Source organism: Lissotriton helveticus, chromosome 10 (assembly GCF_964261635.1).
Source record: "Lissotriton helveticus chromosome 10, aLisHel1.1, whole genome shotgun sequence".
Lineage (NCBI taxonomy): Eukaryota > Metazoa > Chordata > Amphibia > Caudata > Salamandridae > Lissotriton > Lissotriton helveticus.
This window is the reverse complement of record NC_136071.1, coordinates 19306187-19332022: the sequence shown is the minus strand read 5'-3', so window position 1 is coordinate 19332022 and position 25836 is coordinate 19306187. Positions and strand designations below refer to the sequence as shown.

General features: G+C 45.9%; 1 protein-coding gene across 1 annotated transcript in view; it reads right to left on the bottom strand.

Annotated features, from left to right (window-relative positions):
• SRPK3 (SRSF protein kinase 3) overlaps nt 1-24545 on the bottom strand; it is a 128161-nt gene extending 103616 nt beyond the window's left edge. Inside the window, exons 1-2 of the mRNA XM_078664581.1 lie at nt 24397-24545; nt 24166-24286 (exon numbers count right to left, since the gene is read on the bottom strand). Coding sequence (XP_078520707.1) covers nt 24166-24286; nt 24397-24412 — 137 coding nt within the window. The 5' untranslated portion in view covers nt 24413-24545. The remainder of the gene's footprint in view (nt 1-24165; nt 24287-24396) is intronic.
• Nucleotides 24546-25836: the final 1291 nt, after the last annotated feature.

Genomic DNA, 25836 nt, shown 5'->3' with positions numbered 1-25836 from the left:
TAGCACATCTGCCTGCAAGTCGTATGTTGTGTACGTTATATGTATGGTATTTCTATAGTTCGAGTCTAGCAAAAAGGTAGCAGAGTTCCCTAGGATGCTTGTTTCAAGTCCAGGAAGGACCTGGCCTGGCATTTCGGGCTGGACTGTTCCCATTGGAAGCAGGGTCAAACTGATTTGCAAATGGCTGGGTCCAAACTGGAATGCATGGTGAGCAAAAAACTATGGATTTAGGCCCAGATCTCTGTACCGGGGTGAATGTATGACATTGTTCTGCATCCTGTCCATCAATTGTTCTTTTTGTCTTAGTTCACTAATAACATTGTCATCTGGCAGGAGCCGGAATTTTTCCCAGTTCATGTTTAAAAACTCCCTTTTCATACATATATTACTAAAGCATAATGTGGTAGAGCACAAGACATTTGCAGACAGCATATTTCCATTGAAATGGCCACAAAACGTTTCCACTAACGTAGTTTACTGATAAAACTATATAGGGCTTAAACAATGTTTGAAAATTGGGTTTAAACAAAAATATTTAAAATGGGGGAGAGGAGTTGGCCTAACGGCTAGGGCAGTTAACCTCGGATCTGGGTTCGAGTCTCGGTAATGACGCTGAACATCCTGTGATTCTGGGAAATCACTTAATTTCCCTGTGCCCAACATGAATGTGTGTCCTCATGTAACGTAACTGGTGATATGTGAAGCGCTCTGATACCCGATTCGGGTCAAGTTCGCGCTATATAATACTCTGCAAAAAAATATATATATATATATTTGCACATCACCATGTAAAGTGTTCTGATTTGTTTTGATCCAATGAAGAAAAAAAATCACTACAGAATTACAAAAGTGTCTTTATAACTAGTAAAATATATTTGAAATGTTTGAACAGTGCACTTTTAACTATTTTAGTGTTGTATTTGAAAAAAAAGCCTGAAATCTTATAGCCTTTCATTTCACATGCTTTGCACAGCGTAACGGTCACAAAGTCCACTTTACAAAATCCTCTAACTTCATTCACAGAAAGAAAAGTAAATGTAGGATGACAAACATACTTTTCACCTCTGCCTCTGAAAGCCCAGCAAATGTGACAAGATAATACGATTTAAAGGCATCTTTATTGCTCATTCACTTTGTGAGCAGGAGGAACACCAGTTGTCAGCTAGCCAGAAAAGGCGAGTAGGCCCTAAAAATAGCTCGGCCTGCTTAAATCTGGCTTGCGATAGCAAGTGGGTGAGAGGATTTTTCGAGCCCCGTTAGTCTGCAGTCTTATGGTGTATTGGCTGAAGCTGTGTTGAGAACCACCCGAGATGGTGAGCTTGCCTGCAAGGTAAGCGGCATGCTGGTGGTGATGGCTTTGTAAATGATGCAGCTGGTTCTGAAGATGCAGTTGCCTGGCAAGGGGGGCCAATGGAGTCCTTTCAGGATGGGAATGATGAGATCATATTTTTTCAGGCCCTGGATGAAACATGCTGCGGCATGTAAGATGCAGCTACAGGGTGCCAGTGTGGAGTCTGAGAGGCCATGGTAGTGGCGCAACAAAACTTGAGGGGGCCCTCTGCAGGATATGTGGAAGGGGCCCCTCCGGACTCAATCAGGAGCTCTCCGGCCAGGGTACTGTGCTGATGGGACCCTTGGAGCCTCCCCCCACACAGCGGGTGCTACGGATGCCTATGTTACGCCACTGGTTGGTGCTCCTGCTGCCTTCTCCTTTACGGTCGCTGCTGCTTGGTCTCTTCCCTTGGAGCCACACATGGCCTCAATCCAGCAGCGCCTGGTTACCTCGTCTCGTCTTGTGACACTATACTTCTAGCAGGAACCCAGGCATTTATAAATGCTTCTGCTGGCACAATTCAGGCCCTTCACTGCTGTTTTACACTCTAAGCTACTGCTGATTTGGACAGAGCGGCCATGTAGGAAGCTGGCTCTGTATATACTATACCAAAGTGAGGTATAGTGTGCACAGAGTCCAGTGGAAGCCCCAAGGTAGGCAGAGGTAAAGTTAGATAGCACCTTACTCTCTATTTGTGGTAGTGTGGTCGAGCAGTAAGGATTTATCAGAGGACAGTGTTAAGCATTTGTTGTACACACTCAGTCAGCATGTGATTTCACACATACAAAGACTGAACTTCATACTAATTATTTTGTAAAGAAATATTCTTTTAGTTACTTTATTTTCTAGAACCAAGCAAGTCTGGCACAGGTACGCGCAATAAATACTTTACAGCAGTAATGCAGTTTGTAAACAGTTTGAATTGAAATTGTATATGCACTTGTTTTGACTTATAGTATTGTCACTGAGAAATGCAATGCTTTGTAGACTACAGTACATATACTTTTAATAGGCTTTTTAGTAAAATTACAGGTTAGTTACTTTTGAGATTACTTTTCTTACACAGTGTAGTATACCTGAATACTACACTGGGACATTTCTAAGAAACAGGTAAGTAAAATCGTTTTTGTTATTTCGTACAATTTTAAAGAATTTCTTTAGATTTCCCAACTCCACACTTTAAAACTTTTCATAGAAAGATCAGTCAATGTTATCCTATTGAGGAAAATAGTGTTAACGGTTCAAATGTAAGTACTTTGTTGTGGGAGTTGGTATTCTGGGGTTAGACTCGGGGGTCCCCCAGGGCCAAGGATGCACTCTTGTTGCACCCTCAGCAGCACTAGGGCGGCCGGGTGCTGAGGCCCAATGTTATCCAATGGGGGATAGGGGACCTCCGGTTGGTGGCTGTGGACAAGAAGGCCACTGGGATGTGGGAGCAAAGCTCCTGGACTTAAGCTCAGGGCAAATGGTGGTTTAGGCCAGCACAAAAGATGCACCATCAGCGGCACTGGGGCGGCTGGAAGCAGAGTGCTCTTTTGGCATCAGAAGCCATGTAGCTGTCAATGGGGAGTCTCCGGTTTGCAAAAGCACTGCAGGCTAGGAACGAAGGTCCCTGGGTGGGACCACTACTTTGAGAGGTAAGTCAGGTGCAAGGGTGGCTTTACGTTCGGATCTTCTTACCAGCTCCTAGTCGCAGTTGGAGGGACCTTCTGAATTTAGGCTGCAGGCGTCAGCTGGAGACTTGAGGCAGGTCGGGGGGGGGGTTGCCGGATCTCGGGTCAGGATCGCCGGGGAGACCTCCTCGTGGTGTTTGCCCACTCGAGCTCGGGCCGCGGACGGCGGGTGCCGAGAGGTGCGGATTCACAGTTTCCGACCGGGGCCAGAGATTGGAGATGAACAAATCTGGTTTTCACTGGCGACACAGTCTTTGTGGTTGAAGGTAGGCAGGTCCTTTGGGATTTTCGAGGTTGCTGGCTGCGGGACACATGGGGATTTCGCAGAAGCAGGTTCGAGGTGGAGCCAGGCCGGTAGGGCTGGGGACAAGCCAGTAGGCGTCTTACACTGGTTAGCTTCGACGCTGCTGTTTGGTCCTTCTTCTTCTTTTCTTGTAGTTGGTTCTTATCTGAGGTGGTAAGGTTCAGGGGTGCCCCTAAATACTAGATTTAGGGGCGTTATGGTAGGTAAGAGGTTGGGACCAATGGATCTCTTCCCTGGGGTGGGTACACCCCCTATTATGCCACCCTCCAGTGAGAGGGGGCATAAGCCTTTTCCTGGTTGGCCGGGTCCCCATCTGCAAGATGGCGGGGACTGAGAGGTGTGATTCACCTCGCCTTCCCCACCTGAGGGGTGGAGTTGGCAGAGGTGGGCACACCTCTCTTCCACACTTGTTTTTCCCCGCTGGTTCTCCCGCCCAAAATGGGGGTCAGAACCAGTGGGGACCAGTTGCTGAAAGCAGCAAGTGGCCTGGGAAAGCTCACAAAGGCAGCAAACCTTTGAAGATTACCCTTCGTGGACCCTGCCCATTCTGGGGGAGAAGCTTAGCACCTCGTCCCATGTGCATTGTTTCAGGCCCCTGGGAGCAGCAGGCTCTCGACCCAGGGATCCAGAAACATGTCTGGTGGTGGCAGCTGGAAGCAGCCACTCAGTCTGGACACTACTGGTAGGTCGTTTTTCTGGGGGCATCTCTAAGATGCCCTCTGTGTGCATTTTTCATTAAATCCCACACTGGCATCAATGTGGGTTTGATGTGCTGAGAAGTTTGATATCAAACTTCTCAGTTTTCAGTGTAGCCATTATGGTGCTGTGGAGTTCGTAATGACAAACTCCCAGCACCATATACTCTTAATGGCAGCACTGCACTTACAATGTCTAAGAATGGATTTAGACACTGTAGGGGTACAGGGCTTATGCACCTGTACCCTCATCATTGGGATAGGGCACCCAGCTAGAGGGGTGACTGATCTATGCCAGTGCAGTGGGTTGTAGGCATAGCACATGCCATGTCAACTCTTCACTTTGTTCTGCACCAAGAAACGCAGCCTGCAAATGCAGTGTGTGAGTGTAATGGTACAGGACCTCTAAGGGTGGCACAATAAGTGCTGCAACCATTCGAGGTCTTCCCTGGTCTCAGTGCCATGGGTACCTGTGGTACCATTTACCAGGGGCTGACCTGTGGCCTGAGATACCAATTGGGATTATGTTTCAATGCAGTTTAGGGAAGGAACATAGGTCCTGGGTACCCGAGTAGCTGGAGCCCAGGGCACCCTCACTCAAAGCACATCAGCAGTTCAGCAAAAAGTGGGGGCTACCATGTAGAAAGAGGGCACTTTCTCACAGGCCACCCCTGAAATGTTGCTGTCAAGTGGAAGATTACATTTCTGCAAAGTGGAGCATTTATCCCTGAATGCAGAAGGGAGGGCCTTTATCTATAATTTTGTACTAGGCTATGGACTTATTGCCTCATTTGGACCAAGATCATCTGCTAGCCAATTCCTACAGCCATGACCTGCTCTCTGGTCCTCTCTCCTCACTTCCGATTATGCTGTGCTTTGGCAAAAAGTTTGGTATGCCTCGCTCTTCCCTTTGGGCCCCTATGTGCTACTCTGTTTTTGGAGCAAGAAGTCTTCAAGGGCTGTTTTGGGAACTTCGTTTTCCAGGGCCTTCACCAGGGATGGGCTCCGGATCCCTCGTACTCACTTCAAGAGCCAGTTCTTCGCTTTTTTGCATGTGAGAGAAGTTTGTTCTGCTGTTAATTATATTTTTATGCACCTTATTGAGTCTTTGGAAAACCCTTTTCACTATATTAAAACACAACTACGGACTCTTTGGTTGTTATTTTTCAACTGTCTGATTTGTGCGAACTGTATTTTCCCCAGGACTCATAATGACACGAAGGACAAAAAAAGAGCAGATCCGAGAACTTTAACCCTGTATAAGATGTCTAGGAAGCCGAGCATTTGGTGGGACAAATTCTCCAGCCACATAGTCATATGAACCACTGCTTCTCCAAGTCAGCTTTTTCTAACCCTTAATAGTGTAGATTTGAGTTGGAAAGCTACTTTGGAAATTTTTTGGTATCAACTATTAGTATCAGCACAACAGCAGAATCCAGAAACCTCTCAGTAAATGATCCCAGAACTATTTAGTAACATCAGAGAATATGTTATGATTAAAACAGGAACAAAACAACAAACATTGGACCCGCCACTGCAAAGGTATAGCAGTGCAAACTCCCATTCCCATTCCAGATGGACAGTCCATTAATTCTGGCGCAGTGCTCACAAGTGGCCCTGGAGGCTTCTTCCCACTCCATTAGCACTGCACAACTCCCAGCTTCAGTCAACCTCTTGCCTGCAGACAGGGTGGAGGGGATAGATGAGAGTCATTCACCTTGTGCAGCCAGGCACAGTCCAGATCCCAAACTTCAGAGTACCTTGGACGGCGTCTCTGGCTTGACCAATGGAAAATGAGTAGAATAAGACTTGGATTCGTGCTTGGCTGACAACACCTAGACCGTCAAGATTTCAGGCATGGGGTGCACCAAAGACAACCCCCTTTCAGCCATTTATGGCACAGCTTGCTGTCCAGGTAGATAAGCGCTGTAGAGACATGTATAGGGGTAGTAAGCACAATATAAATCCTTCAATACTATACAACAGAAACATTTGGTTCTACTCCTTGCAAGCTGACTTTTAACTACAAGAACATAGTGTCATAAAGAAGCAGATATGAGGCGCACCATGGTACATTATAAGGTCGAGTGTTGTCACGTCTGAAGACACACAGCGCCATCTGGCAGCAACGGAAAGCTACTGCTTTGTAAAGAGTAGGTGGCTCCAGTCTGGTACCAACAGATAATCAAAACACATCGACGAGTAGAAGCGTCCATCAGAGACGTGTCATTGCCATGGAACATGTGCTCGTCATAATCAGTGCTCTAATTTACATCCAGTACCCGTACTTTGATTAGCAGGAGACGACCTTGGAACAGAGGCAAGTCTTTTACGTGCAGTGCAGTCTTCACATTGTGCAAGGTTTTACAAAGTTATTCTCTGCCAGAATTATTTGACAATAAACGTGAGATAATCAAACCATTTAATATGCTCAAGAGATACTTTACTAATTGCAAAGTAATGTTTTTTTCACATTATTCTCTCCATTTTCCAAATGTTAACAATATCGGCATCTGCTGTAGTCGTGAATTGTAGAGTGTTCTCTGTCATAGCGCTGAACACTGTGAGGTCAGCCATAGCAAGAAGAGTATGTACTGACCGCTGAGCTGTGATCAATGATGAGCAAGACACACTCGTTCTTTGCCACCATAAATATAACTGTTCTTTCTTTCTTGGTGCAGATGAGTGGTACGACACCTTTGCCATGAAGAGTACCACCGATTAACCGCATCAATCATTTTTCCATTGCCTTCCATAAAAGGGTCTTTAGTTTTTCCTCAGCATGTAAAACAATACAACAGTAACCAACATGGAGGGCCCTTCGTAGGTAAATGCACATAGCTACCTAACGTGAAAGGCTGGTGTTGGAATTCCACTCTTTGTGGCTATAAAAGCAGACATTCAAGATAAGGGCAACTGTTGCCATAGTTTGGTAGCGGAATTAGCTATTAGCAAAACCACAGGAGGTTATGGACCCACAAGAAAGAACGCTCTTTAGGTCAGCATTTCTCGACAGACTGCATCTACGGTGACATGGCCAGCTCGCATGATGTCTACGAGTTACCAATATTGAGGGCCCAAACGTGCAAGCAGAAGCAAACTAAACAAGACACATATTCACAATAACTTGTGACTAACTACAGCTATCCTGCTGGGGAAAGCAGAGGTCCCCAAGCACAGCTCAGAATTTTGTGGGGGGGGGGGAAATCAACTTTTTTCCACATCAATGTTAGCAGACTTCTGAAAGCCGTCTATAAAGAAGCAACAGGGGACTTCTACAAATAGATGGTAGCGGAAAACAAAGTGGCAACAAAAGAAAATAATAGTGATCATGAGAGCTAGAACACATTGCTGCCTATTATCAGATTGCCTCAATGCATAATAGTGGAACAAGCATGGGTTTCCACTGCTAGTTGTTTCCGACTGGCTCACCTGAGGCCTGCAGCTTCGGTGGCTGGCGGGGCGGGCCGCAGAAGACCACAGGCAGCAATTATAAAATGATGGTAAGCAAACAATGACAGTATTTGGCTCCCACATTATCGGCTGTCTGAATACTTATCTATGTCAGTCCATTTTTTGTCTGCTTCTGGATCTAATTCATTGCACGGATGCTATACTATTGATTTCCAACTTGTTTATTGGGTTGTACACTAGGACTTGAGTGCCTCAATAACCTGCAACGCACCCACTACGGACTACTTCTTTGCTTTCAACATTGTGTTTACTCACCCTCTGGGGTGCTATAATCTTATCCGTTTAGACATTGTACTGCTTCCATATTATTGTTTCTTGATTGTTATTACTCTGTATACTCTTGTATGATTGATACCCTATTTTTGCATCTCACTGTCTACGGAATCTCATATTGATTTAAGAGTCTTGTTTATCCTACCTACTGTTTCTGTAAAGCGCTCTGATATCTGCAAAGATCTTGTTCGCGCTATATAAAACTTTAAATAAAATAAAATAAAATAAATGGTCTCCGTCTCACTGCCTCGGACCCACCGGCCGCCTCACGTGCAGGTTACGCTGCACATGACAATACTGGCCCAGCCATGCCTCACCCTGAGGGTGAAAACCACGCAGCAGCGTGGCGTACAAAATTGAATCACGTACGCAGCGGTTTATTTATGAGGCGCGGCGGCGGGAGTTACCTCAAAGGTGCGCTCCAGACGGGTCCTGCTGTCGGCAAATGTACTCTGTGTGCAGAGGGGGTACCTGGAGCTCGCCCCCTCCTCCCCCACAACGCGGAGGCCTGTGTTACGCCACTGAATCCAACCTTGGCAAGTTGTTGGATGTGTTTTAAGTATTATTTTGACACATTGAAATATAATTTCACTTCTTTCAATAGTTAGACTTCATTAATGTTAAAGAAAGTTTTCCCACGTTAGTATGTGGAGCTAATTCACTACAAAGGGAAAATGCTAAATTGCCAGTTTATCCCTCACCAGGGCTTCTAAAGCATATTTTATAATGCCCCTGCTTATTTTAACATGACATCCTACCCTTGGGGCACATAGGGTAGACTTTAGGGGTGACTTATAGGTAACATTAAGGTAGGTTAAACTTAATTCCAAAGTCAAATTTGGACATAGTTTTATTTTAAATACAGCTGGCAGGACTGGCGTTTTTTTTTAAAATGACAGCAAGGACCACAGCACTGCAAACGTAAGTGCATTAAATCCACTGGGCCTCTAAACCTACACGCCCTACCATATACTAGGGGCTTACAGGTAGGTTGTCAGTATCAACTGTAATTATACCTAATTATCATGTACCTTTTCAGAGTTAGAAAACGAGCATTTAGGAGCCAAAATAGGGGCAAAAAGTGAGCGTACACAGCAAAAAAGGCCTGTTTTCTCACATCGAGAAAGGACAGGTAGATGGAAAAATAGCATACATCTCCAGAAGTTAAAGAACCTTTTTGTGAATTGGGCCTTGCCATCTTTTTTTGCTTTTGACAGCAGTAAGCAGAACCATATACTACAGAAAGTATGCACACTTAAAAGGTAAAGAATGATGAAATATTGTTCATAATTTAAGGTGCACCTTCATTGGTTTCAAAATGGTATATCAGATAAGAGAAGGTGTTTTTGTTTATGCACTGCATGTCCAAGTGAGTTGGGAATCTGTACAGTAAACCTGTAGTAGAAAAGAACAGACTTATTTTATCTCTGTAAATCTGTTATAGACAGATACTGCAGTTAAATCACGGTTCATTTTGTAGTAAATTGTTGTAAGTGAATCGTTCACAAATTTCGGCAGCCATATAGGCTGCCAGTTGACGTTTTGTGCTTGCATGCAGAGGTGTTTTTAAATTAGGTTAATGCAAATTGTGTTCCTTTTCAGAATACGATAACAAAAAGTGTACAGCAATTGCAAACTAAATAAGGGTAGAGAAAACAAACATAGGTGATAATGTAAAAACAAAAATCAAAATCAGTGATTCTGCCCGTTAAATAATTTTACCTGAAACCTATTTTAGAGTTACATAGAGTTGAGCGGATGCTGTGGTTGAAAGACTGTTTAAGACTTGCCTAAAATATCGATGCGTTTTCAAAGTTTACTTAACCCTTTCCATGCTCATGTCGACTCCACGCCGTCATGAGCCACGGGCGGCGTGTGCTCATGACGGCGTGGAGCCGCCATGCAACTGCCGCTCGTCCACGCTTCTCCTACGCGGCACTAATTCCCCGCCTGTGCGTGCAAATTAGTGAGTGGGCTGGGTCATGACTGCTCCACGCCGTCATGAGCACACGCCGACCATGACTCATGACGGCGTGGAGCCGTCTTGAGTAAGGGAGCGCCACAACCACCCCCTAGCCCCGCCCGCACCCGAATTCGCTCCGTGGCAAAAAGGTTAAACTTTGATTGTTTGACAATACAAAGCATTAAAAAACGGGTGAATGAAAGATACATAATCATTTGCAGAAATCACAAGAGTCAAAATCACCAACATTGATGTTTAAAACTCGTGAAGGGTTCATGACTTATGCTCACATAGATACGTACAGTCAAGTCCTACCAGCTACAGTGCGAATTCTTTAATTCTTGCACACATTCCGTAACGGAACAACCCTTTCCAATGCTGACAAGAAATGAGGCTGTGTAAAGCATGAGCAACTGCATAAACCGCGGTGTAAACATTGTACGGAAGTCTGACATTGGTGATGTCAAGAATGGATTTGTTGACATCTTGCAGCTTCTCGGAGCCAGTACAAGGTCGGGCACGTTCCTCGAGGTCTTGGGGCAAAGCTCTGCTTTCATTGCTCTCCCAACCGCAGATAAATACTTCTTCCCAAAATCCTCTAGTAATTGTACCACTTGGAAACGTCATTGGTGTGAGGCTGTATAGAAAGTTTGCCAGTCCTGAAATTACTGGGACCCACCGGCCGCCTCACGTGCAGGTTACGCTGCGGCTGCGCATGACAATACCAGCCCAGCCTTGCCCCACCCTATGGCTGAAAACCACGCATCTGCGTGCCACGCAAGATTTAAAAACGTACGTGCCAGTTTATTTATGAGGCGCTGGAGTTACTTTAAAAGTACGTTCCAGGCAGAGTTGGACCCTGCTGTCAGCCCCTCGAGCTCGCCTCCCCCACCCCGCAACGCAGGTGGCTGTGTAACGCCGAAGGGCCATGGAGTAGGGCATTACTACCATCCAGATGCAAGAGTAGAAGGGCCTGAACAGCAGTTCCGAAGTCGCTTTCTGGAAGAAATGGTCCGATTTTCTTTAAAAGAGAGCGCTCATGCCAGGCTGTGTTTTTTTGGCAGTGTGTTCTTTGTGGGTGAGGTTGGTGTCCTCGGTGAATTTAATGCATTGACTTTCGGTGAGAGTTGGGGTTTGAAGCACTCACAGTTTATGTCATGAGCCAGGTTTGTACTGCATCTTGTTTGTTGATCTTAACAAATCAATCAATCATTTGTAAATCGCACTATATACCCGCGAGGGTCTCAAGGCGCTGGGAAGGGGAGGAGGGGGGTATCGCTACTGATCGAACAGCCAGGCCTTGAGTATCGTCCTGAAGGTCAGCAGGTCTTGGGTCTGTCGTAGGCTCAGCGGAAGGGTGTTCCATGTCTTGGCGGCGAGGTGGGAGAAGGATCTCCCACCAGTGGTTGTTCTTCGGATGCGCGTGGCGGTGGCGAGTGAGAGGTCGGCGGAGCGGAGCCGACGGTTGGGGCTGTAGAAGGAGAGCCGTCTGTTGAGATAGGCTGGGCCAGTCTTGTGGAGTGCCTTGTGTGCGTGGGTGAGGAGCTTGAAGGATATTCTCTTGTTGACGGGGAGCCAGTGCAGGTTTCTCAGGTGGGGGGGTGATGTGGCCGTGGTGTGGTATGTCGAGGATCAGTTGTGCCGAGGCGTTTTGGATGCGTTGTAGTCGTTTGATGAGCTTGGTCGGGGCTCCAGCATAGAGGGTATTTCCGTAGTCGAGTCTGCTGCTGACGAGGGCCTGGGTGTCTGTCTTTCTTGTATCTGTCGGGATCCATCTGTAGATCTTGCGGAGCATGCGGAGCGTGTTGAAGCAGGAGGAGACGGCGTTGACTTGCTTGGTCATTGAGAGCGTTGAGTCGAGGAGGATTCCCAGGTTGCGTGCATGGTCGGTGGGTGTCGGGGCTGATCCCAGTGCCGTTGGCCACCAGGAGTCGTCCCAGGCTGAAGGGTTGGAGCCGAGGATGAGGACCTCCGTATTGTCCAAGTTCAGCTTCAGAATTCTGTCGTGGTTGGGCTGAGCTTCAAACAGCTGCTGGACATCCAGGCCTGAATGTTGTGCAAGCTGTGCTCAATGCATTGGATGGCTGAAGCAGAGGAGACTTTCAAATAAAGTGTATCATCAGCATATTGGCAAATCTTGATGTGGTTATCTGCATGCAGAGCACCAAGTGTCTCCATGCAAAAGTTGAAGATGACAGGGTTCAGTATGGAACCTCCTGGGACTAAACCGATGACAGGTATCTTTTGAGACCTGGAGGTGTCCATTTGAACAGACCAGTGTTAGTTGGAAAAGCAGAAGAACAAGAGACGGACATTCCTGGTGAATCCTATTCACAATTCAATGGTGCATATGAGGGTGGGACACTGTTGAAGGCAGCTGAGAGGTCCAGCAATATCCGGAGGCAGGGGTCTATCTTCATTTGTGGCGGTCTACAATGTGTACGGTGGAGGTCTCCATGTGTAGCGTGAGCTGAAGCCAGCTTGTAGTCATGTAGACAACGGTTAGCACTAGGAGTTAAACAGACGGCTGTATTTTAATGATCTTGCTAAGGAATGGTTGGTGAGTGAGGGGCTGGTAGTTGGAGAGGTCATCAGGGTATCTAACACAGGTTTCTTTAGAAGGAGGATCTGGCCACTCTTGAGAGATTGTGGGAAGATGCCCTGGGAGAGGGACACATGGACAGTGCAACACTCCTACCCCTACTTTAACTACTGTTGCCCCCTCATATCCCCCACAAGCCTACTCACACCACGTTCTAAAATCCTATGTTGCCTCTCCCTCCCACAACAAATTTCTCTTCCTCCCTCCACTATCCCAAATGACCATCATCATGTTGCCTAGTCAGGGGGTAAATCTCCCCCGTAAATCTAATGTTTGTTCACCCCCATAACATCACAAAACACTCACTACCAACCACAGAAACCATCCCTCTGCCAGATGTAAGAGGATCAATTACTCCCCACCCACCACACAACTCCGCACTTGCTCAACCTTTTTGACCCCGGATATAATCCCATTCCACATCCAGGCCCCCATCAATATCAAACCTGATTCACTACTCACAGCCGTCAAATCTATGGCTGTAGACATGTTAACCTCCAAAGCCACCTCCACCTCAACAGAACAGCTTCTCTTGCCACTCCCCCCTAAACCCAAACGATATCTCCCCTTGTTGGCCATCTGTCCCTAACCACAAAAAATCAATCCCCCCAAAGAGAGCTTTCAACAAACCCTCTAACATCTATATCGACATTTTACTTGATTCCTATAAACTTGAGAGCTCCTCTTTCCCTAATTCAAACTCATCCAGCATCCATATGATTGAAAGCAATGTGGACACACACACCCGAAGTGCATTTTTCAAGACTGCTGTTCTCTGCCAAAAGCTGTACTGAGATTGCTAAATCTAGCCTTAGCTACGACTGAGACATAATTTTCTTCACAGAAACATTGCTCACGGAACACTCATTTCCCTGCAGGGACATATTGGTTCCCCCTGACTGCGACACCGTATGCCAGGACAGTAATGGCCAGTAGGGCGCCGGGGTCACTGCCATCTACAGGAAATGTAACCAACTCCGAAGTCTTAACAAGGAACTAATCCTCATTTGATTTCCTGGGTATTGAGCTCCAGGGCATAGATTCTAACCCCCACAGGCCCTTTATCACCTACCACCCTCTAGGTGACAACCACATTTTCATTGAAGAGTTAATGGATTGCATCTCAAGCCAAAGTCTTGTTTCACACAGTCCATCCTCTTTGTAGGCGACTTCAGCTTACACTGGAACAATGAAACTGATTCTCAGGTAACTCCTCTGATAACTGCAAAGAACCAACACATAACAAGGGATCCACACTCAACCTTTGTAATTGCTAAGAGGGAGAACATCCCTTTCAACTCCATACAACTTTTGGCCAGTCCGAAAATCACTTCACCCACGTCTACCTGTTGTTAACATTACCACAATCAAAAGGTCAATTGGTTATACCTAAACAATAGTTCAGAGACACAAGGCAAATAAACCCACCGGACCTTGCAGCGAAAATTGATGCGGATCTACAGATTCCAATCCTAGGTGATCCAGCAACCCTGAACTCACACCAAAGGCTTTCCCTGGAACTTAACAAAAACAGAAGATATCTATCTGAATGTAGATGGGGACAAAACCCCTCTGCCATGTACCTCCTTTCCCTTCGCCAATCAAAATTCTGAAGCAACCCTTTTCAACCTCTGCAATGAACCCCTAACCATGATTCTCAAGCAATCCAACCTCTCCTACCATCTTTACTTGGAAGACATACAACTTTACATTAAAGCTTCCTCACTGGATGATACACCTCACTTAGACCAAAATTAAATAACATACAATCCAAGATATCCCTCAACCACCTAAAACTAAACATGCTGAAGACAGAATTCCTCTTCATCTCCCCACCTAACACCCTGTACCTGATACAAGACTGGCTGGATTCTCTCAAGATCATGAACCTAAACCAAAAAAGCATTCACCGCACCGAATCATTTGCAATTATGCTTGACAAAAACCTCAACTTGCAAGCCCAAATAAACACCTCCACTAGAACTGCCCAGGACCAGCTCAAACTCTGAAAAACCATCAAACTTTTCAATCCAAAACCAGTATACAGTACAATATCTAGTTATCGCCAGGTTGAACTACCGAAACGCGCTACTCACAGGCTTCCCCAAAAATCACCTGGCTCCTCTGAAAGCCACACTCAATTTCACCGCGGCACTAGTCTTGGGAACTAAGCGTTTTAACCACATAACTACAGTACCCATCTCACCAAACTTCGCTGCAGTAGTTAGAGATTTATTTCCTCATGGCAAAAGCATTAACGCAACGTGTTTCGGTGCTGACTCACACCTTGGTCATGACGTTGACCATGTCAAAACAGACTTTTTTTAATGAATCAATGGCCTAAATCAGATGGGTTTCTTTGAAATTACACAAGACAAATTTGGCTATCGATGTTCATTACTTTTATTGTACTGATTGCGGAACAAGATGTATAAAAAACTGTTTGCTTTGACATGGTCAACGTAGTGACCAAGGTGCGAGTCAGCACCGAAACGCGTTGGAGTTAATGCTTCTGCCACAAAGTAAATAAATATCTAACAACTGCACCAGAGTGCTGAGGGTTTCTTTTCCGCAAAGAGTTGAGGACCGTTTGTTTGCATTTTAACAGAGCGCTGCAATTTGGCAGCGGGTATGAAACTCACCGAGAAAGAAAGAGCGAGAGAGAGGTGTGTGTGTGTGTATATTCATTATTTTTGTCACTTAAAGGTTAAAATTACTTTATATTTAGGTGTTGAAATAATACAAAAACTAATGTTTGAAACCCCAAAAAACATTAAAGTTCACCAGTTATGGTTTATTGAGATAAGCAGCCATGCACTCACTGCTTATGACCACCTTACATAAATCATTCATTACATGTTAAATTACATCATTGATGACATCATCCAACTTACTGCTCCTCAAATTGCGCAAATTGTAGGTAGCATTGGGCCCAGAGTCATAAAGGGTGTAAATTGACTGTATGTACATATGTGTGTTCAAAATTGAAATACTGTAGTCCTAGAACCAAGTGTGATTCAGTATGTTAAAAATATATGGTGCAGTCTTTAACTATCAATGAAGTTGTAACTGCAAGCAGTACTTCATTTAAACAAGGAAACCAATGAGCGCAACTTGTGCAAGTTGCTGACATATGATTCAAATAGGTTGTGGGTCATTTCAAAGGCATGTTGCTAAAACATGAAAAGCTAAAGCTTCTCCTTACAATACATTGCTCACCTGTGGATTGATGCACACATACTAACATTAAAGAGATCTCACGTAGTACTAACAACAAATTCTATATTAAATGGAAATTTAACAAGCATTGTCAAAGCCAATAGGTCTAGGCAATACCGGAGCGTTTGTCGCTGTCAATGTGAATGTCATTTAGGTGTATATGGTCCCCTAACTGATGTTACTGTGACAGTGTTAGTGTGTTAATGGGACAGCGACCACGATAAAAAAAAATCAAAGAAAACATGAGTGCAAAGTGAGAAAAAAAAAACGATGTGGCAAAGTACAAGAAAATGAACTATAAAAAATACATATTTGCAATTTTGCTTGTCCTACTAGGCACATTTTTGCCAATCATACGCCTTCTGGTTGCAAGACACTAAAAGTTAAAAAGAAGAAAATAGTACCTCAATCAAGTAGGGAGCAGCAGAAGGGCACTGATTAAGTTGAATCAATCAGTGCTTGGTCCTTGCTCCACAGCAAGTAATGGAAATGAAGCTAGGCCTGCAGTGACAAATTATGAGGCTATAAAGAAGAATGCCAGGCCAGCCAACAAATAGTAAACAGGCGGGCTCCATTTATGGCTGAATGAGGTAAAATGGGTAATTTAATATGGTGTGCACGGCTAAAATAAACAAATGCAGAATTTAAAGATATGGCAATACAAAATATGAGCCTGAACCTCGGAATAGAGTTCATGATACATTATGCATTGGGAGGTCTATACAGAGAAACACCGGACCATAAAGAGTGCGGAGGCCTCATGTATGACACTTTTCCTATCCACGCTTCTTGTCGCCGCTGATGTTCCTGCTCACGCTACAATCACTGGCAGCTGCCAGGAGACAAGTAGAACCCATCAAGTGGATAGACATGGTGGCGGCAACATCAAAAATCATGATGAACCCAGACAACGTCCTCCTCACCCTTAGAGAACCTGAAACTGCAATACCCCAATTGATAGTTAGAAACTTCCTCCTGTTTTTCTCGATACAAGATCAGTTTGGGCAAAAGCATTACCCTCTCACTAACAAACTGCACAGGCAGGACAGTTCAGTGGCATTAAATGGATAGAACCTAGGGTTACTAATCAACAGAGGATTGGAAGGCATGGTTACAGGAAAAACTGACAATGACTTGCCAGATGATCATTGCTGCACTTATCAATGTGTGGGAAAAATAGTTGTCAAGCCACAACACACTAGAATATGACCTCTTCCAATTCCTAAAACAACACTGCACATGATGAATAAACTTATAAAGACTGTCTGGGCGGGTAGGGCACCCAGGCTCAAACGAGCTGAACTACCTACTGCCTAAGCTTCTATGGACCTTCGAACCCCTCAACATGATTGTATGTCACCTCACACATCAACCATCTCCACTCGTTGATGAGTTATCCGCGACCTCCAAGCCTGGGACATGTAATGTGCCCTAATCTGCTGAGTTCAAGGGACTAGCGATTTCTAACTGAAGGGGGGGCAGCCAATCAAGGAAAGGACCCTAGAGGTCTTTAGGCATGGAGGTCGCAAGCATTAATTCCCAGAATGTAGAAAGTTGGTTTTGACAAAAAGTGACACCTTGAATCCAAGCCTTCGTCGAGTGTTTTTCTTCCTTAATCCCTACTACCGTAAGATCTTTTTTTTAGGGTGAAAGTCCTCACCAACCCAAACGGTGGCATGCTTCATCACAGGGCTCCTCCTCACATTGCATGTGCTGGATGCCAATGTGAGCTTCAACTCAGGTCATCAGGCAGGGATGTGGAATTCCTATAGCCCGACACCCAGGAAATAATTGTTTAGGGTCTAGGGCCACTAGTTTTCATGTGTATTTTGTCCTTGGGACAAGTAAGCCCAACCCCCTGCAGCACAAACCATTTGGCTGCCAGTTTAAGTACCACATTATTGATCAGGGATGGGCACTGTCTTCAGTTAAGGTAATATACTTGTCCATATGTTAATGCTGTTTAAACTTGTATTCATGGTTCATTCATTGAAAGCCTTTATTTTTAGGGTGAGCAAAGTAAATGTACGCTTTGACTGTACTTCTGACCGTGGTTTCAGAACAATAATGTGCACACATGTTTTCAAAGGTTAGCAATATGAGGCTTTGTATAATGCTCCCAGAAGGCTCTCCGATGTGATGGATATATTTGCAGAAGCTTGAAAGCAAGATTGATGATTCTTTGCCTTCAAAATAAAACGTTGAGAGAGATTTAATAAACGCGATGGGTATTGGCCCAGATACACTATCACCTTCCCTCTAGTGCAACCTCTACAAATCAGTGATACTTAATGCACACAACATTATCACATCACAGAACACACCACCCCCACTTACACTCCATTCCTACTCCCTACAGAAGTACTATGTCACCACCAGTCCCATCCCCACTATTTTCCTCTATTTCTTCTCCACATGGCTCGCGCACCTCCAACTCCACCTTCCCTCTAGGAGCATATAGGGGCTTATTGCTTTAGTGTCATCACATAGTGATGCACAATTACTACAACTAGGAGACCGTGATTTTACATTTCTGAATAAAGAGTGAAATGCAATTTAATCATTATTAGCAAAGACTTTTAACTACTGGTTGGATTATGCATTATAACACTTTACATATTACAAAATACAATTAAGAAAAACAATGATGGCAGTTGAGTAGCTTAGTCAACCACCGCTGTCTGTGCTGGAGTCCCTGAGACTAGACAGCCTTGCGACTGCGGACTGACTCTTACGCAGAAAATCAGTACCACTCCCTCACAGGCCACCTACTATAAAACTAGGTTGGTTCAAGACTCGCTAATAGGTACCTTTAATGATATTTGCAATTAGATGTATGTAAGCTATTTACAAATAAAAACAAAATACTCCACTTGTCAGTGTCTAAGGAAAGCTCCAGGCGTGCAAATTCAATTAGGCATGCTGCATGCACTGAAAATGCCCGGAAATCTCTTCTGGCCTTAAGATGCTACAGTGAGAGCTGCCAAAGAGACTGAAGGCAGCGCACAATGTGTGACAAGGCCTGTTTGAGTCATTTTTAGGTCTCGCCTGTCGATGCGCATGCGCATCGAGCAAGCGAGACTATAGGGGCTCATCGACTCTTTATCTAACTTGCAAGGAATCGTGGCGATTCCTTGCAGTGCCCGTGACTTTTAAGCTCAATGCGCATGTGCATTGAGCTTAAAAGCGCGTGCACAGCCGCCCGCATTCCTCCGACACCTTTGAAGTGAAGCTTAGCTTCACTTCAAAGGCCCGGCTTCTTCACACCCACATGCCGCTCTGCCCCGCTCCGCCCCCTCCCCTGAGTCATCCTGCCTGCCCAGACTTCTCCTCCCCCCTACTTACATCCCGCTTCCTACCCTACCTGAGACTTCTCCTCCCCCCTCCTCCCCCCTCCCCTTCTCTCTCTTCCCTCCGCATTTCTCCTCCCCCCTCCCCTTATCTGCCTTCCCTCCGTCTGTTCCCTCTCCCCGCTCCGCCCCCTCCCCTGCCCGCCGTGTCGCATTTCTCCTCCCCCCTCCCCTTCTCTCTCTTCCCTCCTTTCCCCCACCCTACAGCCATTAACACGGTTTCGTCTTTTTAGTAATTACAATCCTTGCATACTGCAAAAACTGTCCAGCCCACTCTAAACGTCTCGCAGGCCTCCTGAGGTGTTAGGAATTCCCCCAACCCACCTCCTCTCCAGGTAGACGTCTTTCAGGATCATGTATCCCCTTCCCTCCACCACCAGCCGATCACCAACATGCCCTCCACGATGTGTTGCACGCCATGAAAGTGCTTGCTTTTACCAGCTGTCTCCCTTGTGTACTTCTCTCCAGTTGCTCTGTCATCCATGTGCTTCTCCCGGCCCCTTTCCATGTTGCGCTCTCCCTCGTGCACTTCCCTGGTTCTATCTCGTCTGTGTCATTCTCCCAACTCGCTCTATGTTGTTTTCTCACCTATTGCTTCTCTTCTCCACCCGCACCACCCCTTCGCGCCCATTGGCATCGCCAGTGCTTGTTTAATAAGGGATAGCAGGAGTTTGAGCGCAATGTCGCAGGAAACTGACTTGCAGGAGGACATCTACAGGAAGCCATGAAAGACAACATTCCTTGTAGCAGGACGTTTTCTCAGGTAGACCTCCGGTATGTGAGCATGGGTGTATGTATACCTGCCTTAAGTAGGGTTTAGAATCTCTGCGTTACGTTTGCGATTAATTGACTTTCTTTTTAAAATGTATAAAGGCTTAATTAGACTTATTTCCTTTGTCGCTTCCTTTTTTTTAATTTTATTTAAATGTGTAGTTCTTAGATTTCATAGACCAGACCAGTGTGTGCAGGTTCCTTGCTGTAGGCCAAGTACACCCGCCGCCCCTCCCACACAAGCGCCTTCAAATTAATTCGGGGTGAAAACCCATCAGACGACACACTGGCGAACCGTTCCGCATTCAGCCTTGCAGACATGTCGGATATTGTTCGGCGCCTAAATGAGTGTTGCCATGGACTCGTCCGTGCTGCTTATTAACCCAGACGGTGCCCTTTGACTCCGGGGCCCAGCTGACGTCAGCCCGATGTGCCTGCCTGGCATGGGTTGTTGGTGCTGCCTGCTGAATCAGCGCTTTTCTTTCCCAGAAGATTAGAAAGCAGGTGCCCTGCCTCCCTCTTGAGTCTGGACTGTGCTGTGTTTGTGACACTGCGGGCGGAGTACCAGGCTCGGCCGCTGCCAGACTCGGCCAGTGAAGCCCGCAGCCCTGCTAATTCCTTGTCTAATGAGTAATCCCTGCTCTCTGGATGTGCCTGGACTGCGGACGGGGTAATTATGAGGCAATCGCAGTAGGAAGGCTCGGGAAGGGCAGGCTGAAATGGGATGTCTTCATGTTATTTTAGCTCGCAGCTGTCAAAGGATGCTCCTAATTTCATATTTTTGTCACTGTTTTTATGTCTCACTCAGCACCAGAGTGGCCATGATTTTTCAGAAGGTAGAGTTGGCTTGCAGCCTCAACCTGTGGTTTGTGTGTTTCCTCTAAAATATTCATACGGCGATGTTACCCCTCCCATCAAAAAAATATAAAAACCATCTTCAAATCTCTAAGCATAAAACCCACTGTTGGGTGACATTTCAGACACAAGCACACCATATGTTAACTTATGACGTGCAGACGGTGTACTAAACACAGTGATCCAGAACCAACAGGCATACTGCTTCTTCCATAATGTGTGGCATGGACTTTGGACAAAGTAGTTCTTGTTCTAGGGGTCTCCCGCCTGCCCCCACATCAATGGAATTAGGTTGACGATCATAGTAGTTAGCCTAAGAAATACATAAATACATTGTGGGAGTTTGTTTTAGACCCAGGGCGTGTACACAGGAGCATGATGAGTTTCGAATACATTGGATCAGTGTTTTTTTGTTGTCCTTGGCACAACGAGTTTATTTTGCCTATGTTTTTTTTTTTTAATAGGAGGTGGACTGGTCGAGCTGCATCATACTTAGCCTGAGCCTCTACACTAACGCCACTCACCCTCACTCACCCTCAACCCCTCACCCTCACTCACCCTCACCCTCACCCTCACTCACCCTCAACCCCTCACCTTCACTCACTCACCCTCAACCCCTCACTCACCCTCACTCAGCCTCAACTACTCCCCCTCACCCTCACTCACCCAAAACCCCTCACCCTCACTCACCATCACCCTCACTCACCCTCAACACCAACACCTCACTCACCCTCACCCTCACTCACCCTCACCCTCACTCACCCTCAACACCTCACCCTCAACCTCAACCCCTCACCCTCACTCACCCTCACTCACCCTCACTCTCACTCACCCTCAACCCCTCACCCTCACTCACTGCAATAGTTCTCAGACCATTTCAGTTAGAGCTTTTAGAAATGTTTATGGCTTTTTTTATTTGTAATACTTTAGCATTGGCTACAGGAAACAAAAATGCTAAACATTTACAAAAAAACCCATAAACAATTCTAAAAGCACTAACTCTAATGGTGCGAGACCTATTGCATTTCCAATGCTTGTTTGCAATGAGAACAAGCATGAGATGGAACAGGAGGTTGTATTGTAGCAGTCAGCCTTCTTCATCTATTGGTCTGTTATTGTGCCATTCACATTTCATTTTGCGCCCACCACAGCACACAGCATGGAGCAATGGTTAGCCCACTTCAGCCACTGTTAACTTCACTGTGAGTGACAGCATTCTGCCCTTTCACAAAGAGCACATCAAAACACAAAGCACGTGTCTTCAAACCCAGCGTCTACTTTGGCATTGTAAGCGTTTTAAACCCCCCCAAAATGTTTTCCTTTAGCCAATGTTATTTGTTGGCTTGATGAGGGCGCGGCAGCTTCCATAACAATAAAGGTTTACAAAAACTATACCAAAACAAAAATAAGCATTGACAAAGCCAAAAGACTGGTAGGCAACGTAAAACCTACTGAGTTTGACATTAGAATTTAACGTTTGGTTAGTGCGATTTGAAAGAATTCAGACTTAACTAGAATTAAATAGGCAAAAAGAGAGCACGGGTGGTCTGATAGGCAAATGACTTCAATACATGTTTTCTACCCTTGATGACTATCTGTGCATTAGATTTGATACAACTCAGCATGCAATCAAAGGTTTTAGGTTTGCCCACACGAAAACTGAAAGGAAGAACTTGATCTCAATTAATGAAATGTAAAAGCCTATGGGACTTACAGTCATACGGGGAATCAACAGAGCAAAATGTATGTTGATGAAATGGAGAAGCATCAGCTTAGGCGACACGGGTAACAATTTATTATTACTTATGTAGGTGCATGCTATGCATTCATCTCAAATTGTGAAAAAAAAATTTTAAATAGCATTGTGAGGCTCCTAGCATCAAACAACAGCTGTGAAGCTACAAGTCCCAGCATTATAGCTGCTGTTGGCAGAACAATCATGACTTGATGGTGGACACGCTTTTAACATTACCAGTTGACGTGTTAATTAGTCACTATGGTTTGCATTCCTAACCGTATACCTACAGGCCCGCTGCCCCTCGATGGCCAACAGATATGGCTTAAGTAGTCAATAAGCGGAGTCCTCATAAAACAATGTACTTTCGTTAAACTACTTCATGTTCTCCCGTAATGGGCCATGTAGCTCAAGCCCTGCGTGAACAGCTGTCGCCTCAATAAAACAGTACAAGATCTTGCAACTCGAGGAACCAAGTAGCTTCACCCATGTATGGAAAATTCTGCCCCTTAAGTAACAAGTTATTCAAAGCCACATGCAACAGACTGAGAGGCAACATCAATGTGTAAAAATGAACGGAGATGCTTTAGGCATATAGTATAAATAGCATGTGTGATAATAATTCTACCCAACTAAGAAGTTTGGATAAAAATAATCGGGAACGTTTCATTTGCAATGGAGCACGGCCGGTAATGAACCCGAAACCAGTCCCAGGATGCGTGTTTCCGGTCCAGGGAAGACCTGGCTTGGCAGTTCGGGCTGGACTGTTCCCATGAGGCACAGGGTCAGACTGATTTGCATATGGCCATGTCTGAACTGGGGTGGCTGAGTGGGCTAAAGAATGGTGATGGATTAAACCCAGATCAGTTGACTGGGGGTGAGTGTTTGATTTGCTCAAACGCTCCGTCCATCATCCCCTTTTGTAACGCTTTGTTCGCCCTAAGTTGGCAGGCTATGCTCAGACGTGAGTCCCTTGCTCACTTTGCCACTGGATTCAAGATAGCCTGGCTGATGAGGGTTATGAACCCGAAACCGGTCCTAGGAAGCTTGTTTCCTATCCAGGGAAGACATGGCTTGGCAGTCCGGGCTGGACTGTTCCCATGAGGCACCGGGTCAGACTGATTTGCATATGGCCATGTCTGAACTGGGGTGGTTGAGTGAGCTAAAGAATAGTGATGGATTAAACCCAGATCAGTTGACTGGGGGTGTGTTAGATTTGCTCAAACGCTCCGTCCATCATCCCCTTTTGTATCGCTTTGAGCCCAGGCCCGGGGTGGCAATATTCAAAGGTTATGCAAACAGCAGAGCGTCCATCCCACTTGCTCTTAATTTGGTCCAGTTAAAGACTGTGTAATCAGCCCTCAATGTACCTCAGCGTAACTGTTAACACCCCATAAACCCCCAACTTTCCTCTCATCTTCTTCACACCCCCTGCTGCCCTCACACCGCAACAACCCCACCCACCACAACATACAACAATGTTCTTGCTGCCAAGGGTGCTGTCCCGGGTTAATCCATTTAGGGCCAGTCATAAGAGTGCAAAAAGCTGAAACATCATCATTAGGTCTGGCTTGACAGCAGCACTGCCTGCAGGACCTATTGCTGTCTTTAAATGCAACTTCAGGACTCTGGTGTCTCCTGCCTTTATCAGGTTCTTGACATATTTAAGTAAACTGGGATAAGAACACAGGGGAATGATAGCAGCCTGGCCCCTCTGTGATAATAACGGCCCTTGGGTGGCCCGGCCCACCCTCTTCACGCCCCAGGGTCGAGCCGGCACCGGTGAGCGCGCTCTGGCCCCTCCTTCACACCTGCTCCACGTGCCTGCCGCTCGCGCCTCCTGCGCATGCGCGCGCCCACCGCTACCTGTCCGCCCTCGCGCCGGTGCGCTCCTCAGCGCCGGTCACGTGACACTCACCCGGGCTCGCGCTGCGGGAGGCCGTTGCTGGGGGCGGCGGTGACGTCGCCTCCCCCCTTGGCGCGCTCGCGGCGGTGCTTCTTCTTGCTCTTTTTGCCTTGGCCGGCGCTGGTCCCGGTGCCTGCGGGAGAGAAGAATAGAAGGTGGCTGACCGGCATGGGAGCGCCCCCCGCGGCGGCCCTCCCGTCAGGAACCCGCGGTCCCGTCAGTTCCCCGGTCCCAACCCCTCACCTTTCTTGGTGCTCATGCCTGCCCGGAGCCTGCCCAGAATAGCCCGGCGCGCATGCGCAGCCCCATACCAGCTGCCCGTGACGTCACGAGGCTGCTCCGCGTTGCCACCCCGATGGGCGCTGAGGTGCGAGGCGTAGCGGGGCGGACGCCATCTTGGTGAAGGAACGCAACCGCCATCTTGGTTAAGGTAGGCGACGGCCATCTTGTTTTGGGGAGGAAGGGTGGTCGGGGAGGGTGGCAGCCATTTTGGGACGGGCTTTGTGAGAGCCTCTGCTCCAAAATAATCTGTTGAGTTGACTGACACCCACGTGACTGACATGTAATTAAAACAGCGTGAAACGAGCATTGCTTTGAAGTTCTCTTGGGCTAGTGGTTTTATGTGGAAAAGGGGCAGCATGATTACACACATTATTGTGGGCAAACATTACACAACTTTCCTATCAGTGCTAAATATTTTCCTCAAATCAGAGTTACTGTTTAGTCATGTCGCTCTGCTATATAAACAAGCTTTTTCAATGCAATATGTCTAGCATTTGTGAGCGTTTAACCTATTGGCATTGTAAATGAAATCCCTTTTATTTATGTGTTTTTAAAAGCAACACATGTATAAAAGGCATTATTTTTAATGCCAATAGCTCAAACTCTGGCAAATGCAAGACCACTTTAATCGTGGCCCGCCCCTTTCTTTAGACGCTACTCCCGTATTCAGGTAACCGTGAGCAGCGTCTAACAAAAGGGGCGCGGCAAACATTAAAGTGAAAACACATATGGGGCCTTTCACCCAAAGTGAAACTTCTTTTTTTTTTAGAAAGGTTCCGTAGCGCGTTCGCTAAAGTGAAAGTGGCACGAGCTGTTAATTAATTAAATAAATAAGCGCTTGTACTCTAAAATAAATAATTAAATAAGCACGGCTGCTAAAGTGAAAGTGGCCCGCGCCATAAATTAAATAATTAAGTTAGAGTGCTGTAATTTAAATAAATAAATTACTAAAAGCGTGCTGCAATGTCGTGGGTGGAATAGGGGAAGATCATTGAAGAAAATAGTGTTCACTGACTTATAAAGCAGACCATGTAACAACACAAGTAAAAAGTCCAGTCGTTATAGGAGGTTACAAATGCAGACAAGCGGGACCAAGGAGGGACTATAAAGCCTATTTACAAATGAAAAGCAACGATTTTGCAAGGACAGAAATAGGAGCCAATTGAAAAGATGGGTATGAAATGGGCGGCGCTTCTATGCTTAACCTCAATACAGCATGCCTCGGAGAGCAACGCATGCGCTGCCCAGGCTCGACCTAACAAAGACAGTAAAGACGTGTAGAGGTTGGTCCTTATCCTGGAAACTAAGCAGCTGTTCTGCTGTCGTAGACCTTAAGTTTTTGAAATTGGGTCTGGATGCTGTTTTTGAGCATTTTAAATAGATTAAAGTAAAAATAACAAT